We start from the raw sequence: 22,187 nt of genomic DNA, 5'->3' as shown, positions 1-22,187 counted from the left end.
ATGTCCTTGATCAAATCTTCAATCCAAAACATGGTTGGAACCAAGAAAAACCAACCTGTTGCAAAATACTAGAGATGTGCTACATTTTGAAGGGGTGTTTTGCTTCACTGATGCATCATCAAAACAATATTGTGAGTAGTGTCCTCAACTTCAAAACAGTACTGCCCATATTGCTTCATTAATTGGCATGGATTGCATTGTCACTATAAAGCTAAAGCACTTATGAAATCAAAGGAAATCATGATTTTTTTGATCTGATGATTAATTAAAATAATAGGGTATACAAAATATATATATTAAGATGTTGCTTAAGAGTAAGAGGTCAGTATATGATTTATTTATATCTGCTGTATAAGAAGTCAGAAGTAATTCTTTTTGTAATTTTTCCTTTTTCCTTTTTCTGTTAATTTTCATCACATTTGTATTCCTTCTTTATCTCTAACTCTTCTGTTCTCTATTTTTCTCTTTGATTGTTAGTTCTTGTTTGCTTTCATCTGTATGCTTTTTATTATTTAATACACTTATTAAAAAAAAGCAAAAAGATTATTAAAACATTTATTTTAGAAAGATACAAATAGGTTAAAAGTCAGATAGATTTAAACGATGATTTTGGAATTAATTATAAAGATTCCTTCCTGTGGGAAAATGCTTTTGTTTTGAATCTTTTTTAAAAAAAATAATAAGATTTTAAAAATTGGACACTGGAGGGAACTACATGAAACTAGAGGGAACTAAAGCTTACAAGTAAAGGAGAAGAACATAGAATCTCAATTCATAATTACAGAATGAAGCAAAATATTTTAAAATTGGATATATTGGAGGATATTTTTGAACAGTAGATTCAAGTTAATTTTAATAGTGTCAATAGAGACATCAGCCTCTATGGAGAGATTATATCTAAAAGATGTCAGCGAAGAGGAATAAGCTCTACCTGAAAAGATCGAGACTGAGTTGAAAGTGGATGTACAAATGACAGGCTACAAGAATGACATGGACAAAATATGCTACCCTGGAGATGCAAAAGAAACCAGCTGATGTCTTAATAATTAAAAGGGATATACCACAAATAATCCAAGAGAGTGACCTAGATAATTTTCCTGTATTGGATGTACAAAAGAGGCTTGTTAAAGTTTTGGAATAATCCTGAGAGTAGAGACAAAGAAAAAATGAAAAGAAATTATGTTATATGAAATTATTTGAATGGACTAAAGATTAAGATTCTTTTACTCAGTTTAAATTATTTTTAATGTTGTGATCATAACCTTTAATTAAATTGCTACCCTTCCCCCCACCCCCACCCCCACCCAAAAAAACCAACATCCAGAATCAGCCTGAATAATTTCAAATGGTGCAGCAATAGACTTTTTTTTTTTAAAAGTGTTTTGTCATGTTGTGTTTTACCTGGAAGGCTTATAATAGATGTGGCTTGCTGAGACAGGTCCTTTGCTTCTTCAGTGGTTTTTCAACCTAAGATGTTCCCACTTGTTTAGTTCAGGCCTCAGAACTATCACGTACTATTTGGGGAAAAATCTGAAACTCAGCAATCCAGCACTGGAAGCTAAAATAGAGAAAACCTCCACAGCAACCATATATTTTCCTTTGGTGTTCAGGTAGTTTGGGACAAATGACAGCCATATACTGAAGAAAATTAACTTGCTGAAAGTAATGAATTTGGCTTCATTGAAATCATCAGGTACATTCTGGGCAAAGAAAGCCACAATGAAGCTGGCAATGGCTAAAAAAAACCATGTACCCAATCACTGTAAAACATGATGGGGGATGCCTCATACATTCCAGGGTAATTTCACCTGTTCATGAATACATATCAGCATCCAGGAATGGGGGACTGGTTGTCAGCCACATGGTACAAATGCCTACTTAAACAAGAGCACTAGAAATGACAATGGAACTGGCCAGCCCTTTCCCCATCCATCTGGTCCTCTTTGTTCCTGGTTGGGTGGCCATGAATGCCAGAACCACAGTGATGGTTTTGGCCAATACCGAAGAAACAGCCACTGAGAAGACAATGCCAAAAACTGATTGCTGCAGGACACATTTCACCTTCTGACGTTGCCCAATAAATGCAGGTTTCTGGTCAGATTCCAAAGAGAGCAACATTGCTTATCTTGCCCATCTAAGTTTCAGCAATACATGCCACATTTGCCATTTCATCCACCATCTAATCATTTACAAACAAGCCTGGCATGTACCATCAGTATCTTGAGACTTGGGGGCGGAGAGGACCACTTTTTCCCCAGGGTAGGACAATCACATGAGAAGTCGAGACTCCCCTCATATAGGTTTAGGATTGGAGACTCTAGAGGTTGCATAACATGCAGAAATTCATTTCCTGTACTATCATAGGGGATAATATACCTCTTGTAGTTGTCAGTGGTGTGCCACAGCTTTTAAAGAAGTAAGGCACTTAAATTCTCGGTATTAAAAAAGAGGAATTCTTGTTTGTTTGTTTGTTTTTTTATACATCTACAATTGTGCCAATGATTTTGTGGTGACTCTGGAAAAGTTTAGTCACCCCAAACGTGCAAACAAACACCAAACTGGGGGGGGGGGCATTAGCCTCTGAGACTAAAGTGCAATTTTATGTATCTATTTTCTACCATAGCTCCCCCATACTCAAATCATGGTCAATGAAAGCAGATATCAATTTGTGGTCAATTACTGAAGCAAGATATTCCTAGTCTAATAATTTTGTCCTAATCTACTAATTTTGAATAAAAGGCAAAACACATACAGCATGTAAAATAGTTGACTAAAACATCTAATCTCATTTGAAGTAAATACTGGCAAAACAGACTGGACTCCAAAATATATAATTCCAATATGTTTTGCTGGAAGGTAATTCATTCCTAAAAATATACTCCTGGGAGATGGTATGATAATGCTATTCTATTTTCCACATTTTAAGTGAAGGGTCTTTGTTTTGCTGGTTTAACATTTCAATTAATATTTGTATACTCTTAATAAAGCAAAATCAGGGAGACAATATCTTCAGCATTTCAAATTCTCAGGGTTTATGTACAAAGTCAGGTTGCCCCATTGGCAGTATGGGCCAGCAACCATTTTTAGAGGGCAGGAACAGATGATGTCATCCTGTTCCACCTTCAAGGTATATTTTCCTGCTTCTGTCTGCTGTAGTGCTGCCTTCTGTGTTGCCTGCTGGGCTTGGCTTTCTTCTAGGCCAATGACTCCAGTCTGGCTACTTTGGAGAGGGAGTTATTTCTTCTTAGTTCTTCTTGTTGAAATAATGATTGTAAAATGAGCCCAGTGTGCAAAACATCACTGGTTCAGAATGAGCCTGCATGATTTCCAAAGGTGCACCAGGAGGCTTATTATTATATTTAAAAGAAAAAAAAAATACTAGCAAATTTTGAATTGGTTGCATTCTGCAAGCCAGTCCAGTGCTAAAATTATTTTGTCTGTGAAAAAGACCTTCTGTAACAGTAGCTTCAGCAGACTTTCTTGAGGAACAACTGAGGAAATGCAGGGAAAGGTTTTTGTTTTTCTTTTGTTTATTTTTTAATTTGAAGCTGATTGTTTGTGCCTGGATATGCTTTAGCTTCGTAGATATACATTCACATTAACTTTGCATCATATAAGGTTATATGTGAGTGCCTATTTATACATACATATACAAATATATATGTCCTGAAGACCCATCCCTAGGAAGAAAACAACTGAAAATTGTTGTTTTGGAACAGAAAGTTGGGAGGATACAGCAGCAGAGGAATTATCAAATGAGATGACATGGCAACCTGAAGTGTAGACTGAATATCTTGCAAGGTGCTGCCAGAATGTCTCAACCCAACCAGCCCTACTGATTCAGCATAATCAAGGGTTAGGAGTACACGAACAGCATAGTAAGGATATACCTTGTGGTAGTGTGGCTACTTCGCAGAGGCAGGAATGGCCCCTCATCTCATTTTCCCAGTCTTTCCTGAATACAGTCTCCTGCACCGTGCTATTGTTCTTTCTTCTTGGTTTTTCTTGTTGAACTCATGGATATAACATGTGCCTATGGTGCAGAATATCTCTGTTTCAGAATGAGCCAGGATGATTTCAAATGGTGTAGCAGTAGGTTGTTGTTGTTGTTATTATTAAAAAGTAGAACACTAGTTAACTCAGGGAAATAAAGGTACTTTGTTTCTTTTCTTATGTTTCTAGTGAATGTTGAAAGTAGCTTCATCAGACTTGCTTGAGGAACAGCTGAGGAAATGTGGGGAAAGTTTTTTGTTTTTCTTTCATTTGTTTTCTCATTTTAAAGCTGCTTGTTTGTGCTGACATATGCTTTAGCTTGGTGCATATAAATTCAATTAAACTTGTATCGTGTAATGTTATATGTGAGTGCCTATATATCCAAACATGTAGAAGTATATATGTCCTGGAAGACCCATCCCTAGGAAGAAAAGCAACTGAAAACTGCTGTTTTGGAACAGAAAGTAAGGAGGGTACAGCAGCAGGAGAATTATCAATTGAGAGGTTATGGCAATCTGAACTGTTCCTTAAATATCTTTCAAGGAGCTGCCAAAATGTCTCATTGCAATAAGATTTAGAGGCAATTCAGCATAACCAAGGGTTAGGAGTACTCAAAGGGTACAGTTAGGATAAGCCTTGTGGTAGTTGGGGAAATCTTTCAAGTTCAGCACAGACTGCCAAATATTTAAAGTATACAATCACAGAAAGATTTTGTAGAAGACATTGTACATATCTTAATCAATTTCCATTTCCGTGCATGTCCAATCATTTATATCTGTTATGATGTGTTTAAAAAAAAAAATGGAAGAAATGTAATACATGTGGCTTGCCAACACAGCTTTCTTGCATCTTCAGTGGTTTCTCCACTTAAGATGTTCCCGGTTATTCAGTTCAGGCCTCACAACTATAATGTACCATTTGGGGAAAAATATGAAACCCAGCAATCCAGCACTGGAAGCTAAAATAGAAAAAACCTCCACAGCAACCATGTATTTTCCTTTGCTGCTCAAGTAGGTTGGGACAAATGACAGCCACACACTGACAAACACTACCATGCTGAAAGTAATGAATTTGGCTTCATTGAAACTGTCAGGTAAATTCCGGGCAAAGAAAGCCACAATGAAGCTGGCAATGGCTAAAAAGCCCATGTACCCAATCACACTGTAAAACATGATGGGGGATGCCTCATTACATTCCAGGGTAATTTCACCTGTTCCTGAGTACATATCAGCATCCGGGAATGGGGGACTGGTTGCCAGCCACACGGTACAAATGCCTACTTGAATAAGAGAACAAGAGATAACAATGGAACTGGCCAGGCCTTTCCCCATCCATCTGCTCCTCTTTGTTCCTGGTTGGGTAGCCATGAATGCCAGAACCACAGTGATGGTTTTGGCCAACACAGAAGACACGGCCACTGAGAAGACGATGCCAAATACCGATTGCTGCAGGAGACACTTCACCTTCTGAGGCTGCCCAAGGAAAAGCAGGGTAGAAAGGAAGCAGAGCAGGAGGGAGATGAGAAGAGTGTAGGTGAGGTCCCGGTTATTGGCTTTAACAATGGGAGTACTGTGGTGCATGATAAATGTTCTTAACAAGAGAACAGTGATCAAGGAAAAGAAAAGAGCACCGGTGGCAAAAACCATTCCCATAGGTTCATCATAGGATAAAAAGGTTACAATTTTGGGGATGCAGATATTCTGATACTTGTTTGGGTAATGATCTTCTTTGCACTCAACACAGTCGGGCATATCTGGAGAAGAGAATGTTAGCCTTAGTCACACAAAAGTTTGATACTGAAGTTGTTGATAGGAATAATGATCAAGAGTTTGCTAGTGAAGAAGAGCAATTCTCTACAAGAAACACTTTTCCCTTGAGAGATGAACCATTGTTAGAGATGCCCAATAGCAGATGCCTTATCTGGAGTGCACAGAAATGCATTCAACTCTGTGCTGACTCTACTGCCCTCTCTAGTTCTCCTCTCTTCTTCCCACCAATTGTAGCACTGGACGAGTACATTAATTCAGAGTGTTATTCTGTGGAATTGCTTTACCCTGAGAATCTGTTTACTAAGAATTAATCCCAATGTACCCAAACCCCAACAACTGCACATCTATTACCACTTTCCTGAGCTACTCAGAGAATACAGAGATCTGCATGATCTTCTGACATGAAGCCCTTTTATTATCCCTCTATTGGTAACTAATGTGCTCTCAAATATTGCACTGCCCCCCTTACCTTCCCACTCAGAAATCTTGCCTTCTGGACAGGGAATGCAGACATAGCAGCAGAAGGGCTCCCCTTCTTTCTTTTGTTTTCTGTAACCTGGTTGGCAATTGTCGTTACAGACTGAGAGAGGTTGCACCTAATTCACCAATAACAGTGGAAACCACAAATCAGAATAAACCTTCCCAAGGATAAGTTAAGAATCTTTACAGTCCAGAGGAGAACATGACATTTAGTTACCTATTACTGGATATGTTCTTTCGGTTAAAATGTTCTTAGCCCAAATTATCCTGTTCTCCTAACTTCCTATCAGATTGTACAAAGAAAGCAACTTTGATATTTTGGGTATGTTACAATCGTTAAATATGGGAATGGTAAGATACGTAGTTATTCTGAAGATGTACATTTTCCTATAAAAAAAAAAAGAGCACTCCATCAGAAATACTAAGCCTGAGAACCTGAGAAATAATCTGACGATACAGATGTTCTTCTAAATCTGAAACTATTCTTCTATACCTAGATTCCTAAAAATAACAATAACAAATGAAACATAAATATAATGAGATTGAATAACTCTAATATGCATCGATTTAAAACATTTATTGATATACCTTTCAGCTGACATATAAATTCTGTCTACAGTGTGGGTCTCTGTTTGTGTGTACAACTCAATGAGATTTTTGCAAAATGGTATTTTATCTTTTTCATTTAATGAAGTACAGTATATATTAGTTATACAAAAACCTGGTAAAAAGAGCATATGTTTTGTCCTAATTAGAGTCCTATTTCATAGACTAATGTAGACATTAGCTAACAGACCTCATTGTGTAATTTCTCCAGTGGTGAAGGATGATTGTGCTTTATTAAAAGTAGACATGTGTCAGAATACATTTGGCTGGTAGCAGATTGGATTGAATTCAATAAAAACAGAGGGGACAAAGCTCTCTTGATGGGGAAATGCTTTGGATAAAAAATATGGGTTGTACATGTATGTTTGCATAGCCACAGGTGGAGTTCCTAAAGATGATCTAGATTTCCTATGAGACCCCCAAATGGAAAGTGAAGGGCAAAGGTCTTTCTTCATCTCCCTTTTTATTCTACAGTGATCCTAGACAAGGATGGTGACTTTTTTTACGAATTATGATTAGATTTATATCCAGCTTTTATTTTGTCCAACTCAAGGAGGCTACTTAATGCTCCTGCCTCCTGTTTTCCCCACAACAACAACTCTGTGAGGTGAGTTCCCACAGGTTTGCAGTTTTCTCCTACCTGGTTAAACCAATGGTGCCATATGATGGGATTTTCATTCAGAATAACTTTTTGGTCTCCTGGAGCTTGAGAGTTGATCATGCCAACTTGTACTCTAGTAAAAGATAGGTTTGGAAACCACACCCAGTTGATGACATCAAATTCTGTTAGAAACATACCATTCTGGTCAAAGGAAACCTTGTCCCCTATGGTATTGTTAAAAGAGACTTGCTTCAGAAAATGGAACAGCTACATGGAAAGGGAACAAATGTTTAAGGAAATCTTCCAAAAACAAGGAACTGAATATTGGTTAAATATATCCTGAAAGACTAAAGTATATATGGACAGTCATGTGAAAAAGAAAGTACACCCTCTTTCAGTTCTATGGTTTTACATATCAGGACATAATAAAAATCATCTGGTCCTTACCAGTTCTCAAAAGTAGGTAAATACAACCTCAGATAAACAACAACACATGACATATTATACCATGCCATCATTTATTTACAAAAAGAAAGCTAAAATGGAGAAGCCATGTGTCAAAAACTAAGTACATCTTATGATTCAATAGCTTGTAGAACCACCTTTAGCAGCAATAACTTGAAGTAATCATTTTCTGTAAGACTTTATCAGTCTCTCACATTGTTGTGGAGAAATTTTGGCCCACTCTTCTTTACAACATTGCTTCAGTTCATTGAAGTTTGCAGGCATTTGTTTATGCAGAGCTCTCTTGAGGTCCCGCCACAGCATTTCAATCGGGTTGAGGACTGGACTTGGACTGGGCCATTGCAACACCTTGATTCTTTTCTTTTTCAGCCATTCTGTTGTAGATTTGCTGGTGTCCTTGGGATCATTGTCCTGTTGCATGACCCAATGTCGGCCAAGCTTTAGCTGTCAGACAGATGGCCTCATATTTGACTCTAGAATACTTTGGTATACAGAGAGTTCATGGTTGACTCAATGACTGCAAGGTGCCCAGGTCCTGTGGCTGCAAAACAAGCCCAAATCATCACCTCTCCACCACCGTGCTTGACAGTTTGTATGAGATGTTTTTGCTGATATGCTGTGTTTGCTTTTCGCCAAATGTGGCACTGTGCATTATGGCCAGACATCTCCACTTTGGTCTCATCTATCCAAAGGACAGTGTTCCAGAAGTCTTGTGATGTGTTCAGATACAACTTTGCAAACCTAAGCTGTGATACCATGTTCTTTTTAGAGAGAAGAGGCTTTCTCCTGGCAACCCTTCCAAACAAACCATACTTGGTCAGTCTTTTTCTATTTGTACTGTCATGAACTTGAACATTTCTCATGTTAACTAAGGCCTGTAGAGTCTGAGATGTAACTGTTAGATTTTTGTGCAATTTCTCTGAGCATTGCATGGTCTGACCTTGGGGTAAATTTGCTGGAATGTCCACTCCTGGGATGATTGGCAACTGTCTTGAATGTTTTCCACTTGGGAAGAATCTTCCTCACTGTAGAATGATGGACTTTAAATTGTTTGGAAATGGCCTTATAACCCCTCCCAGATTAATGGGCAGCAACAGTAGCTTCTCTAAGATCATTGCTGATGTCTTTACTCTTTGGCATTATGTTAACACACACCACAATGCTCGAGACCAGCAAACTACTAGAACTTCAGCTTTTATAGAGGCAGTCACACTTGCTGATGATCAATTGATCAAGGGCCTTTGATTAGCAGCACCTGGCTGCTACTTAGCCTCTTCATACCTATGGAAGCAGTAAGAGTCTACTTAGTTTTTCACACATGGCTTCTCCATTTTGGCTTTCTTTTTGTAAAATAAATGATGACATGGATAAGTCATGTGTTGTAGTTCACCTGAGGTTGTATTTACCTACTTTTGAGAATTGCTAAGGACCAGATGATTTTTATTTTGTCCTGATATGTTAAACCATAGAACTAAAAGAGGGTGTACTTTCTTTTTCACATGACTGTATATGCCAGCTCTAGATATCACAAACAGAATGGAATTTTGTCACATCTGAAATAATTCAACTTTTCTTTTAATACCAGTTGGTCTCACAGAGCAGTGATAAGCATCAGCCTTTGATAGCATGGCCAGTAATGAGAGTCGGTCATTCAAGTCCAATGGCATCTGGACACACATCACTCACATTGTTCAGAAATCAATTAAATGATTATAAAAAATTAGCAATATGGAGTTGGTGCTTGACAACTTTGTATTGGAGAAGTTTCATAAAGTATAGAATACCTTCAAGATTAGCCTCAGGGAAATATAAATACATGAGATGAAACAAAATCTGAATGTATTATTGAATGCCATTACTGACATCAGTGAATAATTGTAGGAGTTAATTTAAATGTCAAACTATACAATGTTCGTTCATAGTTTCTCTTTTACAAAACTCCCTATTTTTTTAAAAAAGCTGGACTACATAGATCATAAAATAGAGAGGCTTATGTTGATCTTGCCTTCCTACTAACTGTTTCGACCCAAGGTTTTCTTTAAAACATTACTAATCTGCTAGAGAAGAATTTTTATGGTAGTAATGGCCCCACCATTGAGAATAAACTACTACAATAATATAACACTACAGGACCTTTGTGATTTACATTACCTCCCATGCCTGCTGAGTCAGAAATGTCTACCTCTCCCTCTCCACCATTCTTCTGTGCTTGAATCTGGATGACAACATGGCATGCAAAGCATGAGCCACAGCAGAGACAGCATTATAGATGCTGTAGCTGTGCCCAGTAATGCTTTTTTCTAACCGGTTTTCAGGCAGGTTCTCCAGGCTCTCCAGTCCAGTGCAGAGGTCACGATTTCTATGCTTCAGAACCGAGTTGGGGAAGGTGCAGCCAAAAGCATAAGACCAAAAGTCCCTTATAAAAAAATCTTCTTTTGCATTGGAAGGCTTTCTGTCCTGAATAAATTGCTGAAATCCTGGCAGCTCATTGGAATGGACAGCCAACGATAAAGCACCATGGTAGATTACTTCAGCAGCTTTCCGACCATGACTACTTCCATAGTTCTTAAACTCTAGCTCAGTGGTCAAAATCCACACGTTACCATATAAATGGTTTGCTGTCTCATAGTCTGGTTCCATACTAAGCAACCAGTTCAAAATCACTACAGTGCGAAGATCACCAAAGACGAGATATACATTGGCTGTACTGGTCATGATTCTATTCCACAGCTTAAAGGTCCATTTCCTTAAACCCCCATATTCAGTTTCCATGCCTACATTGTAGATTGTGTCTATGAAAGCTAAGCAAATGCCATGAGTGGCAAAGTCTGGAATCATCACTTGAAATATCCATTCTGAATTCATTCCAATTGAAGTGAATAACCCAACCCACGTCCACCTGAAATAGAGAAGTAATTCGAGGATCTCCCTGTACTGATGGGCTTCACTTGGGACCATTTGATACATGTAAGGGGTTTGGATGTGATCCATTGTCACTGGAGCTGAGCCATAGGAAAGCTAAATGGATTGGTAATTGCAAAAATGACAAAGATTAATGTGTACATCTGATTAGCAGCAGTAGCAGCAGCAGCAGCAGCAGCAGCAGTATTTCGCCATGGAGTTGCTGGGATCGCATTTCAGTAAATTAATTTATTGTGGAACAAATGCTCTCTGGAACAAAATGTGGCAAGTATTCATCCTTCGCAGGAAGACTGAAGACTTTGATACCAATGGATAAGATTTCTTATTTATTTTACTTATGGATCAAATTTATATGGCCACCCATTTCAGACAAAGTGACTCTGGGCGGCATACAATAATCATTTTTATATTTATATTTATCACTTTCATATTTTATGAGGTGAGGTGACTTTTAAACTGTCAGCCATACTAACAGCAGTGAAAGACTTCTTAATGCTAGAATGTTCTTAGCTGACACTTCTGAGATTAGCTACATTGCCACACCAATAAGCTCTATACACTTAAAAAAAAACAAAAAACTCTATCTGCACAACACAAAACATTCCAGGCAGAAGAAGGTTACTCATTATAGTCTGCACATAAATCCTACCTGAGGAATCTTGTAGATGCTCAAAACCTTTGGTACATGGTGGGAGGATTCAATATCAAGTCCTTCAATGACTGCAAGAAGATTGTCTTTAATATCACAATGGTAATTGGGGAGAAAATGCTTCTTTGGAGAAATAAGTTGCATTGCAGAACGAAAGGCCCACTTGGCATTCATATGACTATCATAGATATGGAATCCAAGAGTGATGTTGGGTAAGATATGGGGATCTTCATTGATTTCCTTTATCGCAAAGACCAAGGCCAGGATATGTTGGTAGTTCTGAGTCATAACCCTACAGTGGGATTTCCATTATATGTGAAATTAATTTAGTAAATTAGTTATATGCCATCATTTAAGAGGCATGCTTGGTACAAACTTCAGATAACAAAGCTACCTCAGCATAAGGAGCAAAAGCAAGCCGAAGGATGTTATTCTACAAGATAAATGTTTGGAGAAGGGTATTTTAGAAATAAAAGAAAACTTGCATATTAAGAAGATGGTTTTATAATGTTCTAATATAGAAACCTTTTTCCTTTCAGCCCCCCCCCCCATTTGAATTTTGAATTCATAAATGCATTTGTTGATATATCTGTGCAATCTTTGGGAGTTTAGATTGATTTAGGGAAAAAAATTACATTGATTTTTTATATAGAGAGAAATTTATAATTATTATATATTAGTGGTTAAAATAGAGGGACAAATTCAAAAGAAATTCTAAATATGTAAACAGGAGACTGTGTGGCCCTATGAATTGAATATTTTATTCATCTTATTTGGAAGAAATATGGTGATTTGTTATAAAGAAGTGTGAAATACAATTTTTTACGCAAGAGTTGAATGAAGAGAATCTGGGTCTAAATGAATGAAAATGCATTCCCTAGCTGAAAGTTAAATACACACTTATTGTTCTTTTATGTACTTACTTACCTAACTTTACATTAATTGAGTTAAGTCTAACATTCTGGTTTCTTTAAAAAAATCATAAACCTTAGCTATATAATCAGTATTTACTTTCAGACGTAGGGGAGCAAAAGTAGATTTGCAATCTGTACTTGATTTCTAGCAATAGAATGTACTCCATGCCTCGCTGCAATAAACCATACCCATAAAGTTGGTCTGCTACATATAATCTGCTCAGAAGTATATTGAAGGCAAATCCAATTCCTTACATGTAGGCTTCAGAGTACATTGGAGGTGGTGGTTCATCAAAATGTTTTGGTCTGGAGGCAAAGATCGTGTGACCAACAAGGCCACCCAAAAGTAGATCTCCTGGCTGAAGGTACTTGTGAAAAATGCGATGGTGATCCACAATTCGACAATTCACATTTTTCTGGCGCGTCATGTGAGGTAGTAGTAGAAAAAGTAAAACTACTATCCGCATCCTAAGTAGTAATTGACACACTAAACTAAGACACAAATATATTTATACTGCAGACATTATAGCCTATGTGATAACAATGGCTAGATTTGAATGAAAGTTGGAATTTGATGAATGAACTACAAAGAGTGTGTCCTTGAATCAATCTGACTGGAATCTATCTGTCACTGATTTTTAGACCTGACTGTATATACACAACATACATACACACACAGAGACACACACACATACAACCACACACATATATACTCTCATTTTGTAAACAAGTTTGATATTAGACAGCACAGAGATCGTAAAGCAGCAAAAATAATTATAGCTCTTTGGTAATTATCTAAAATTGGTGAATCCTCCCTAGCATTGCTGAAAATCAGTTATGTTACCTTCCACTTGAAGCTCTATTAACACTGATGTAATCTGGCAAATAAAAGGTTTTTTTGGCACACAGTACTTCAGTGTACATGTTCCATTGCAAAGATTTTTTTTTTGGTCTTCCTGGATACAAATAGAAGGGATGAAAGCACATAGTAATTAGGTAAATAGAGAAATAGTTCTTAAATCTCTAAATTATCTGGATCACTGTGGATATAATATATATAGGTAGTCTTAATTTAGTGACTGCCTCATTTAATGACTGTTTGTGGTTATGACGATGATGATGGAAAAGTAACTTTATGACCAATCCTTGCATTTATGACATTTGCATGTCTGTAACACAAAGGAAAGCTGAATTAAGATCATATGCGCAGTCGCAGTTTCATTTATCAGCCGCTTCATTTAACAACTGAGTTGCCATTCCCAGTTGTGGTCTACCTGTATAGGCACAGGCTACTTTGGGATGGACCCTTACCTCATTTCATTCTATCAGCTTTCTCAGGTCTAATTTCTCAGATCTAATTAGTATCCTCCTAGTATTCCTCATCCTCTTCATCCTCATTACTGTAATCATAATTTAAAGACAAATGTGTGCCTTGCTTTTGTAATCTAAGCTGCCCATGTTTAAATTTTCAATCCAAAAATGGTTGGGACTGACAAAAACCAACTGAACAAATTTTACACAATTGTACTAAGTCTTTCTTTGTCCAAAGGCATTTGGGCCTTTTGTATTTCTGCCTATGAGAGACATGACAATGTTCTTGTGGATCTGAGCATGCAAACCTAAGTAACCCACCCACTGAAACATGGATTGTGTGGAATAGAAAATGTCATTCAGGAATCTGAGGTAAAGAAGAGATTAATTGTGTATTTATTAAAATTAAACCATTCTTGGCTTCCAGGGAAGAAATGGCTGATTAAATATGGCTCCATTGTGGAGTTGACACCCATGGCAATTAAAGGAGTTGGCCTTGGTCCAGCTCTTCAAAGTCATCTCCAGATAAAGGAGATCAACAGGATCACCCACAGGTACTGCTGACCGAGATTTCCCGTGAAGAGGTTCCAATCTAGCAATCTCCAGTGGGTGGAATGCTCTGGGAGTCAAGGGAAAAACATTGAGCCCAAGCTGTGGTGTGGAGCTTTCAGAAGGACACTAGATTTACTTTACTTCCTCTTTTAACTAACATCGTAAATTGCCTATCTGTGATTTATTTGGTAATTAAAACCAAATTAAAATTTTAATTTGGTAATTAAAAACCTCCTGAAAGACAAGTTGCTGTACACTGGGAGAATTTCCTACTATCCTGGGAGAAAGAAGACTGAAGTAACTTTAAAGATCAAAAAGAAATAGTTTGATGTTTGGAAACAGTGAAAGGAATTAAGAATGTTGATTGGAGGCTAGATGGATCTGAAACAACTTTTTTAAGGATTGTTTTAAATGTTTAAGAAAATACAGTCCGTGAATTTGGATATAATTGCAAGAAAATCTGCCCTTGGAAAGTTTTGCTTCTGAAAATAAACACAAGATAAGACTGAGCTTTCAAGGTCAGAGGGAACAGACAGCAATTAGAGGAATGTATCCCTTTTAACACAAAGCTTTTCTTTATTGCTCTCATTCAATGAAAGGAAGGAAGATTTGCTTCTGAGGATATGAAGAAGGAAGATTTGATTTTGACAAAAAGGGAATTACAGTCAAATTCTCATAGGAGTATTGTAATGTCCTTGAACTTACTTAACCAAGAGGTAGCCAAGGAATGTGTGGGAATGTCTTATCTTTTACTGTTTTCAAATACCTATTGCAGATGAACAATAGTAGAAAAGTGATATGTCTCTATCTCCTGCTTGTGACCAAGCTAGAAGGATCTGATTGGCTAATGATAGGGAATGATGGATGAAGACTGAGCCTTGGCCTAATCCAGCAGGCATATTCTTCCCTTCTTATGTTACAATAATGTCCAGTGGTCTTCAGCTTCTCCTGGCTTCCCACACTTAATAAACTTCCTATGAAGGACCTTGGTCATCTTCTTGGTCTAAAAAGCCCCTTTTCAAAAAGCTCCTGGGTGTTCCTGGGATCTGTTGGAGCCATTCTCCCAGTAGCATTCCATCATTTCCAAGTTCTCTCTTGTCTCGTCCATGTATGGTTTGTTCCAGTAGCCCACTTAACATCAGATTGTCCTAGTTCCCCAACATCTAACATGGACCTTGTTAATCCGGGTGACGTCCGAGCTGGCATGACTCTCTTAGTTCATGTCACTCTCATATTTTGAGGTAGGCAGGTGAAGCGTTAGGGGGTCTTTGCCCAAGGACCCTAACCAGCTGGGATTTGAACCCCGGTCTCCTGCATCAAAGGCGGTGTTCTAACCACTATGCTATCCAGCTGCTATATATATATATATATTCTTCCCTCACCTACCTCAGGTAGTCCTGCCTTTGGCCACTGGGCAGACCAGGCCAGCCTTAGCCCTCCGGACCTACAACCTTTTGGCATGCTGCGCTCCAGGAACTTTTTGGAAAGCTTTAGCAACAGAAGGCTAAAGGTAAAAAGCTAAAAAGGAGAAGGAGGACCAGTCTACTTGTAGAAAACAAGGGAGAGAGTCAAAGTGGGCTGCAAGAGCACAGTCTACCCACCTACCCTAGCCGGAAAACCAGGAGCAGGCCAGTCGACCCATGGGGGAAGAAAAAAAAATGAAGTGAGGGAGCAAAGAAGAGCTTTTTTTTTTTTGCAGGATGAAGCAGAAGTCCCAGAATGCAGGATGGGGAGAGCAACTGATGTTGGGCCTGGGCTGGGGTGGCTGCAGCTTCCTGGGGCGTGGCACACAGCCCCAGAGCTGCATGGTTCTGGAGCTATTTGCTGTCCCCAAGGCAGGGTGCAGGGAGGCCAGTAGGAAGAGATGGGGGAAGATAGGCAGGTGGGGAGAGTTGGAAGCAGTCCCTTACCTTACTGAGGCTTGGAGATGGGAGGGACCAAGCCTGGAATGTCTTGGATTGGGGTGGGTACTCACTTAATGACCCAAAATTCTCAGCTAATGGTGACAACTGGGAGTGCCAGGATTGCAGTTGCTAAGTGATGTGGTCATGTGACTTTTTGCTTTATGGCCACATTGCTTGGTGATGGAAATTTCAATCCCAATTGTGGGCATAAGTTGAGGACTACTTGTATATCCCAGTGCTGAAGACAGAAGCTGGATTGCTCCATCTGGCTCCAAGAGGACAGATAAATAAACTGAAAAGAAGGGATGCCAAAAATGAACCTTGGCCAACAATAAAGACTCATTTTATGTGAGATGGGCAGCTATATAAATACGATAAATGAATAAATAAAATAAATAAACAGCTCTAGATTGTGGTAGTGTGCCTAAGTTAAGTTCAGAATATAACCTGTGAACTTTCTTCCAACTTCACTCAAACCATTTCTTAAGGAACTGAAAATCTTCTGTCCTGCTGAGGCCTATCTAATGTGGGCCCCATAGGAAACCTCTAATCACACAGGTACAGATAATCCTCTGCACTCTGAATGGTAAACACCAGTTTCATGCCTATAGGTTCACTTCTGCCACAACAATTACTAACACTTTTCATATAGGAAACAAATGATATTGTCAGGCCCAGCCCAAGAACAACGGTGAAACAATCCAGTCGAGTACAGTTCCTTTATTTGCTTACACCTTATAGACAGAATCTTGCCAAACTAAATCTATACAACAGCAACTAATGAATATATCCTGGGGGATTGTAGGGAGTGGCTATTCTGAACCTCTTTCACTTCCCACACTCCCCCTGCAGACTGTATTGTCTCTTGCCTCCTTTCCTCTCCTGGAATGAACCTCCTTCCTCCTGATAGCCTAGATCTCCTATATCACTCTCCTTCTCAAAGATACATTCCATGACATCACCCCCTGCCCTTCAAAGGCAGATTCCCCCTCCAAGTTCTCAGAGGAACTGGGCAGTGGTGGTAGAGATGAAAGTGCAGGTATGGTGCTTCCTTCCAAGTTCCCTGATGATTCCTCCATGTCAGGCAACTCCTCCTGCAAAACAGCTACAGAGTTAGGAAAATCAGCCCCCTTCCACCTTGGAAGATGGATACCAGAAGTCAAAGGCCAAGTAATTTCAGTCTCGGCGCTTTCCTGCCCCAGGGCCCCTCCCAAACCTTCCACCTGTTTACTCACAACCTCCTCTGCTTGCTGTTCAGCATCCAAACATTCGGGTAGATTATGAGGCCTTGGCTTGTTAGGGAAACACTGATGAAAGTGATGCGCCAACAGAGGAGCATGTACATCCCTTGCATTTTCCCATAAGAATGTTCTATCTCTGGGTACCCTTTCCAATGAATTAAATATTGAATTCCCTTCCCTCTCCTTCATGAGTCCAAGATTGCTTCGACCTCATATTGAGGTCCAGAAGGTGGGCCTTCTCTGGGGTAGCCCCCGCTCTTTGGAACATTCTGCCCCTGGAGGTGCGATTGGCCCCTCACTCCTGGCCTTCCGAAGGACCTTGAAGACCTGGTTCTGCCACTTGGCCTGGGTTGGGGAGGGAACAGCTCAAGCAGGTAGATGGTTAGCCCCATAGTGGCCGGCTGTCCCCACCCTGATTTTCCATCTTCTTGGATTTTTTGTTTTTAGTATTGTTTTAATTGTATATGGGGTGTATTTTATGTATTTTTATAGTTTTAATCTCTCTGTAACCCGCCCAGAGTCCCCTATTGTAGGGGAGATGGGCGGGAGAGAAATCTAATAAATAAATAAATAAACAAACAAACAAACAAATAAATAAATAATCCTTTTCCCCTTCAGCTATGACTGGTGGGAGCGGTGGATACTGAGACCTCAAGGCACTTGAAGGTGCTTCCTTGACTAGCAAGGAGAGATGAAAGACAGGATGGACTTTCATTGAAGCCTGTAGTTGCAGATAGAAAGTCACTGGGTTCACTTGCTGAATAACAGTGAAAAGCCCCACAAATTTAGAGTCCAATGTCCTAGATGGCCTGGTGGAAGTTAAGAATCTAGTAGAAAGCCATACCTTGTGTCCTTCTGAAATCACTGGCTCCTTCTGCCTACATGCATCTGCTGCTTTCTTGTATGCTGCCTTCGCCTTTAGTAGTTGCTGTTTCAATAGCTCCTGAGCTGCCTGTTGCTCTCTGAGAAATCCTGCTGCATGCGCTACAGGTCCTGCTGTATGGTTGTGTGTAAAACTCATGGGTATACTCCATACAATGCTTGAAATAGTGACATGCCAAGTGTCAGGCCTAGCCCAAGGAACTCCAGGAGACCATACAGATTCAGTTCAGCAATGTTTATTAGCTACAACCTCTATCAAGAATCTTCCCTAACTGAAACTCTGTTCCCACAGTAGCAAGCGAAAACAGAGTGAATTCCTCAGGGAGGTACCAGCCTCATCCTCTTATCTCTTCCCCTCCCTTGAAATGAGGGGAAAGAGATGAAAGAGGATGCTTCTCTCCCTGAGTCTGGCCTTCATAATTCCATTCCATCACACCAAGTCATGAGTGCACCAAATTATTATATGCGAATTCTGCTAAGGGGAGGAGTGCTGTCCAGTTGTCTTGGCCGTATGTGCTGTAACACCTTATTAGTCTTCTCTGCTTTGCTGTTTGTGGAAGGGTGGTGGGCAGAAGACAAGTGAATCTGCATGTTTAGTAACTGAAACAGGGCCCTCCGGAACTTGGAAGAGAACTGACCTCCTCTGTGTGTTATTAGGTGGTTAACCTTTGCACTGTACCAAAATACATGGTCTAAAAAGAGCTGTGCTATGGCCTGTGACATAGGTAACCCTTTGCATGGTATAAAATGAGCCATTTTTTGTAAATAGGTCTACTACTACTAGCACTGACATATATCCTTACACCAGGGGTAGTTCAGTAATTGACTGTCCATTGACACCATATCCCAAGGCTGGAGGGGGGGGCTGTCTAATGGCTGCAAGAATCCAGCCAGCTTCCCATAAACCAGTTTAGCCCATCTGCACACGTGGCAAGATGCAAAATAGTCTTTAATACCTGTAGCCATCTTTGGCCACCAATACTCTCTTAGAGTCCTGTGGAGTGTTTTAAAAACTCCCTTGTGCCCAGCTGTCTCATTGTCATGGCAAAGCTGTAATACCTCCTCCCACAAAAGTAGGGAAACATATAGTCAACTCTTATGCCAAAGTTGCCCCACTTCCACTGAAAATGGGGAAACAGTTCCTTGTTGGGTGCCCTGGAAGTCATCCATTCTGGCCTTCACATATGGGTCCTGCAGCTCCTGTGTTTTTATCAGTGCAAAGAGGTCTTCAGCCTGTCAACCCATCCCAACTTCTCAGGCCTGTATAATCCTTGCAGTGCTGCCTAAAGTTGTGGGGTTGCAAGATTGCAGTGCGGGTGGCTGGTTGTTGAGCCGTTAAATATTCTGGTTTATGGGAGAGTACATCTGGTAGCAAGTTTCAGAAACCAGGCACATATGTTATGTAAAAATCAAAACAGGAGAAAAATTGGCTTCATCTTATCTGTTGGGGAAGTGAGTGACTGCATATTCTGCATCAGCTCCAAGTTCTTGTGGTCTGTGCAAACTTGTACTGGAAATTTCACCTCCTCCAGCCATTGTCTCCATTCCTGGAAGGCTGCCTTGCTTCCTAGCAACTCCTTATTAAATATATCATAGTTTTTCTCTGCAGGTGACAACATGCGAGAGAAGAAGGCACACAAAAGCAATTCCCCTTCCTCTCCTTTCTTGGCCTATAGCAGTACCGCTCTGACAGCAGGATCTGAAGGATCAGTCTGGAAGACAAACTGCCACAAGAGATCAAGGTGATGGAGGAGGGGCTGAGAGGCAAAGAGCTGTTTTAACTCCTGAAATGCCAATTGTTCTTGTGCTGTCCAAGCAAATTTCCTTCCTTTCTTCAAAAGTTGCAAGAGACGCTTAACTCTGTCAGCAAGATTTGGAATGAATTTTCGGTACAAGTTGGCAAAGTCCAGGAAGCGCTGCACATCTTTCACTTTATGGGAGGAGTGCCATGAAAAAACCACTTGCACCTTAGCTGGGTCCATTTGCAGCCCCTCTGTTGAGATCCTGAACCCCAAATAGTCTGACATAAATCAAATGCATATTTTCCAATTTGGCAAAAAGCTTATTCTCCCTCAGCCTATGTAAGACATTTCTGATGTGCATAGTATGGGATTCTGCATCCTCAGAAAAGATTAAAATGTCATCCAAATAAATCACTGCATAAGAATCAATTATGTCAGAAAAAAATATATATGATTCATGAATCTGGAAAACACTGCCCCACAATTAGCAAGTCTGAATGACATTACGGTGTACTCAAACTTTCCGTACCTTGTATCAAAGGCAGTCAGGTATTCATGCCCCTCCTTTACCCGAATGTGGTTGTAAGCATTCCCAAGGTCTAACTTTCTAAAGATGTGTGCTTTCTGCATCTGATTCAAAAGATCAGATATCAATGGAAGTGGGTAATCAAAAGATCACATATTGTGACCTTATTTAGATGCTTGTAATAATGGACAGTGCCCACAGGAGCTCCCTCACTCGACCTCTTCATTGAAATCGTCTGTGGGTCTGACTTCTTTGGAACAAAGAAAGTGGGAGCAGAGGCTGGTGACTTGGATGGTCTAATAAATCCCTTCTTAAGGTTTATATCCAAGTATTCTTTCAGAATAGCTAGCTTTTTGGCAGACATAGGGTATTGCTGCCTGGCAGGGATCTTTGCCCCCAGTTTCAAATCAATAGTGCAATCACAGTCTCAATGGGGGAGGGCAGTGCAGTAGCCTCCTCCTCCCCAAAAAGTCTGTACAATCAGCATACATGGTGAGCTGCTCACCTTCCCCCACCTGGATGTTTGCTTTGGGAGTGGAGAGACTAGCCATTTGTGCCTTGTGGTGTTGGCAATCTGGGGAGGAGAATCTATTGTAGGGTTGTTAAGTCTCAGCCATGAGGTGCCTAATACTACAGATACTTGCAAGGAGGCTGTTGTGTAAAGGGGAAACAAGTCTGACTGTTGATAGTGAACTGCAGCAGACTAGTGAACTACACTATGGGACCTACCTTCAAAGGTTGGGCAACCTCTATGGGTTTCTTTGCATCTACTGTAGGCAATTGCCATCTCTGTATTGCCTGAATATCTATGAAGTTTGTGGCAGCCCCTGAATCAAAAAGAGCTTCCAGCTGTATCTTGCAACCAGAATCTAGGGCTATAGTAACAGGGGTAAGAAAAAATGCTTACCTATTCTCTTCAGAATGAGCTCTTCTCATCTGCTTGAAGGCCCCTCTTGTGAGCTCTGTTGAAAGTTTCCCTGGTTTGCTGCTGTGGTTGAAACTGTACATTTAGTAGAGGTTTGCTCTGATGGTCTAGCCCCTGTTGTTGAATTCCTTGCTGGACATGCTCTTACAATATGCCCTGGGGCTCCACAGTAAAAGCAGAGACTCAGATCTCTTCACCTCTGTCTCTCCTCCACAGAGACTGATCTCTTGGCAGCTCCAATTTGCATTAGATCTCCTACCCCTGGATCTGAGGTTACTGTAGAGATAGGAGGGAGAGCTGTGAGGGGAGACCCATAGGCACTTCTGTTTGTGAAACCCCAACTCTGTTTTAACTCCTCCAGATGGATGTCAATTATCACACAACACTGATAAAGTTCATCCAGTGTATTTGGGATTCCCTGTCTCACTAGCTCATCCCAAAGGTTGTCATTCAACCCCTCCCTAAACTGGTTAATGAGAGCCACCTCATTCGATTCGACATCTCCGGCTAACTTAAAATCTGCAGTGTATAATCTTACTCTCCTGTTGCCCTGTTTGAGTTTCCGAATCTCCCGATTGGCTGTTACCCTCTGGATGGGATCCCAAAATGGCGTCTAAATCTCCCAAGGAAATTCTGATAGTTGTTGAGCATCAGGTCATTGCCTCCTATCATGGAGATGGCCCATTTCACTGCTGACACTTTTAA

At 40.0% G+C, this 22,187-nt stretch overlaps 1 protein-coding gene across 1 annotated transcript; it reads right to left on the bottom strand.

Annotated features, from left to right (window-relative positions):
- Positions 1 to 4,844: 4,844 nt before the first annotated feature.
- Positions 4,845 to 12,827, bottom strand: LOC148215767 (vomeronasal type-2 receptor 26-like). The gene is made up of 6 exons (XM_088142466.1): positions 12,655 to 12,827; positions 11,486 to 11,777; positions 10,111 to 10,932; positions 7,489 to 7,716; positions 6,232 to 6,358; positions 4,845 to 5,746 (listed from the first exon to the last, which is right to left on the bottom strand). Exons 1-6 carry the CDS (start codon positions 12,825 to 12,827, stop codon positions 4,845 to 4,847), a joined length of 2,544 nt encoding a protein of 847 aa, XP_087998592.1.
- Positions 12,828 to 22,187: the final 9,360 nt, after the last annotated feature.

Source organism: Python bivittatus, unplaced genomic scaffold, assembly GCF_059951505.1.
Source record: "Python bivittatus isolate LINGU-HERP-01145 unplaced genomic scaffold, Pbiv_v1 ctg000440_np1212, whole genome shotgun sequence".
In the NCBI taxonomy this organism is placed as follows: Eukaryota; Metazoa; Chordata; class Lepidosauria; order Squamata; family Pythonidae; genus Python; species Python bivittatus.
Note: the sequence above shows the minus strand (reverse complement) of the source record. Positions and strands in the feature narration are given on the sequence as shown.

Excerpts from the sequence above, each read along its gene's own strand:
- LOC148215767 (XM_088142466.1), bottom strand. The coding sequence starts at position 12,827 with ATGACGCGCCAGAAAAATGTGAATTGTCGAATTGTGGATCACCATCGC. Across the intron at positions 10,933-11,485 it reads GCATCTACAAGATTCCTCAG|CTTTCCTATGGCTCAGCTCC; the intron begins GTAGGATTTATG and ends CAATCCATTTAG. Across the intron at positions 7,717-10,110 it reads GATTCAAGCACAGAAGAATG|CTGTTCCATTTTCTGAAGCA; the intron begins GTGGAGAGGGAG and ends CTTTCCATGTAG.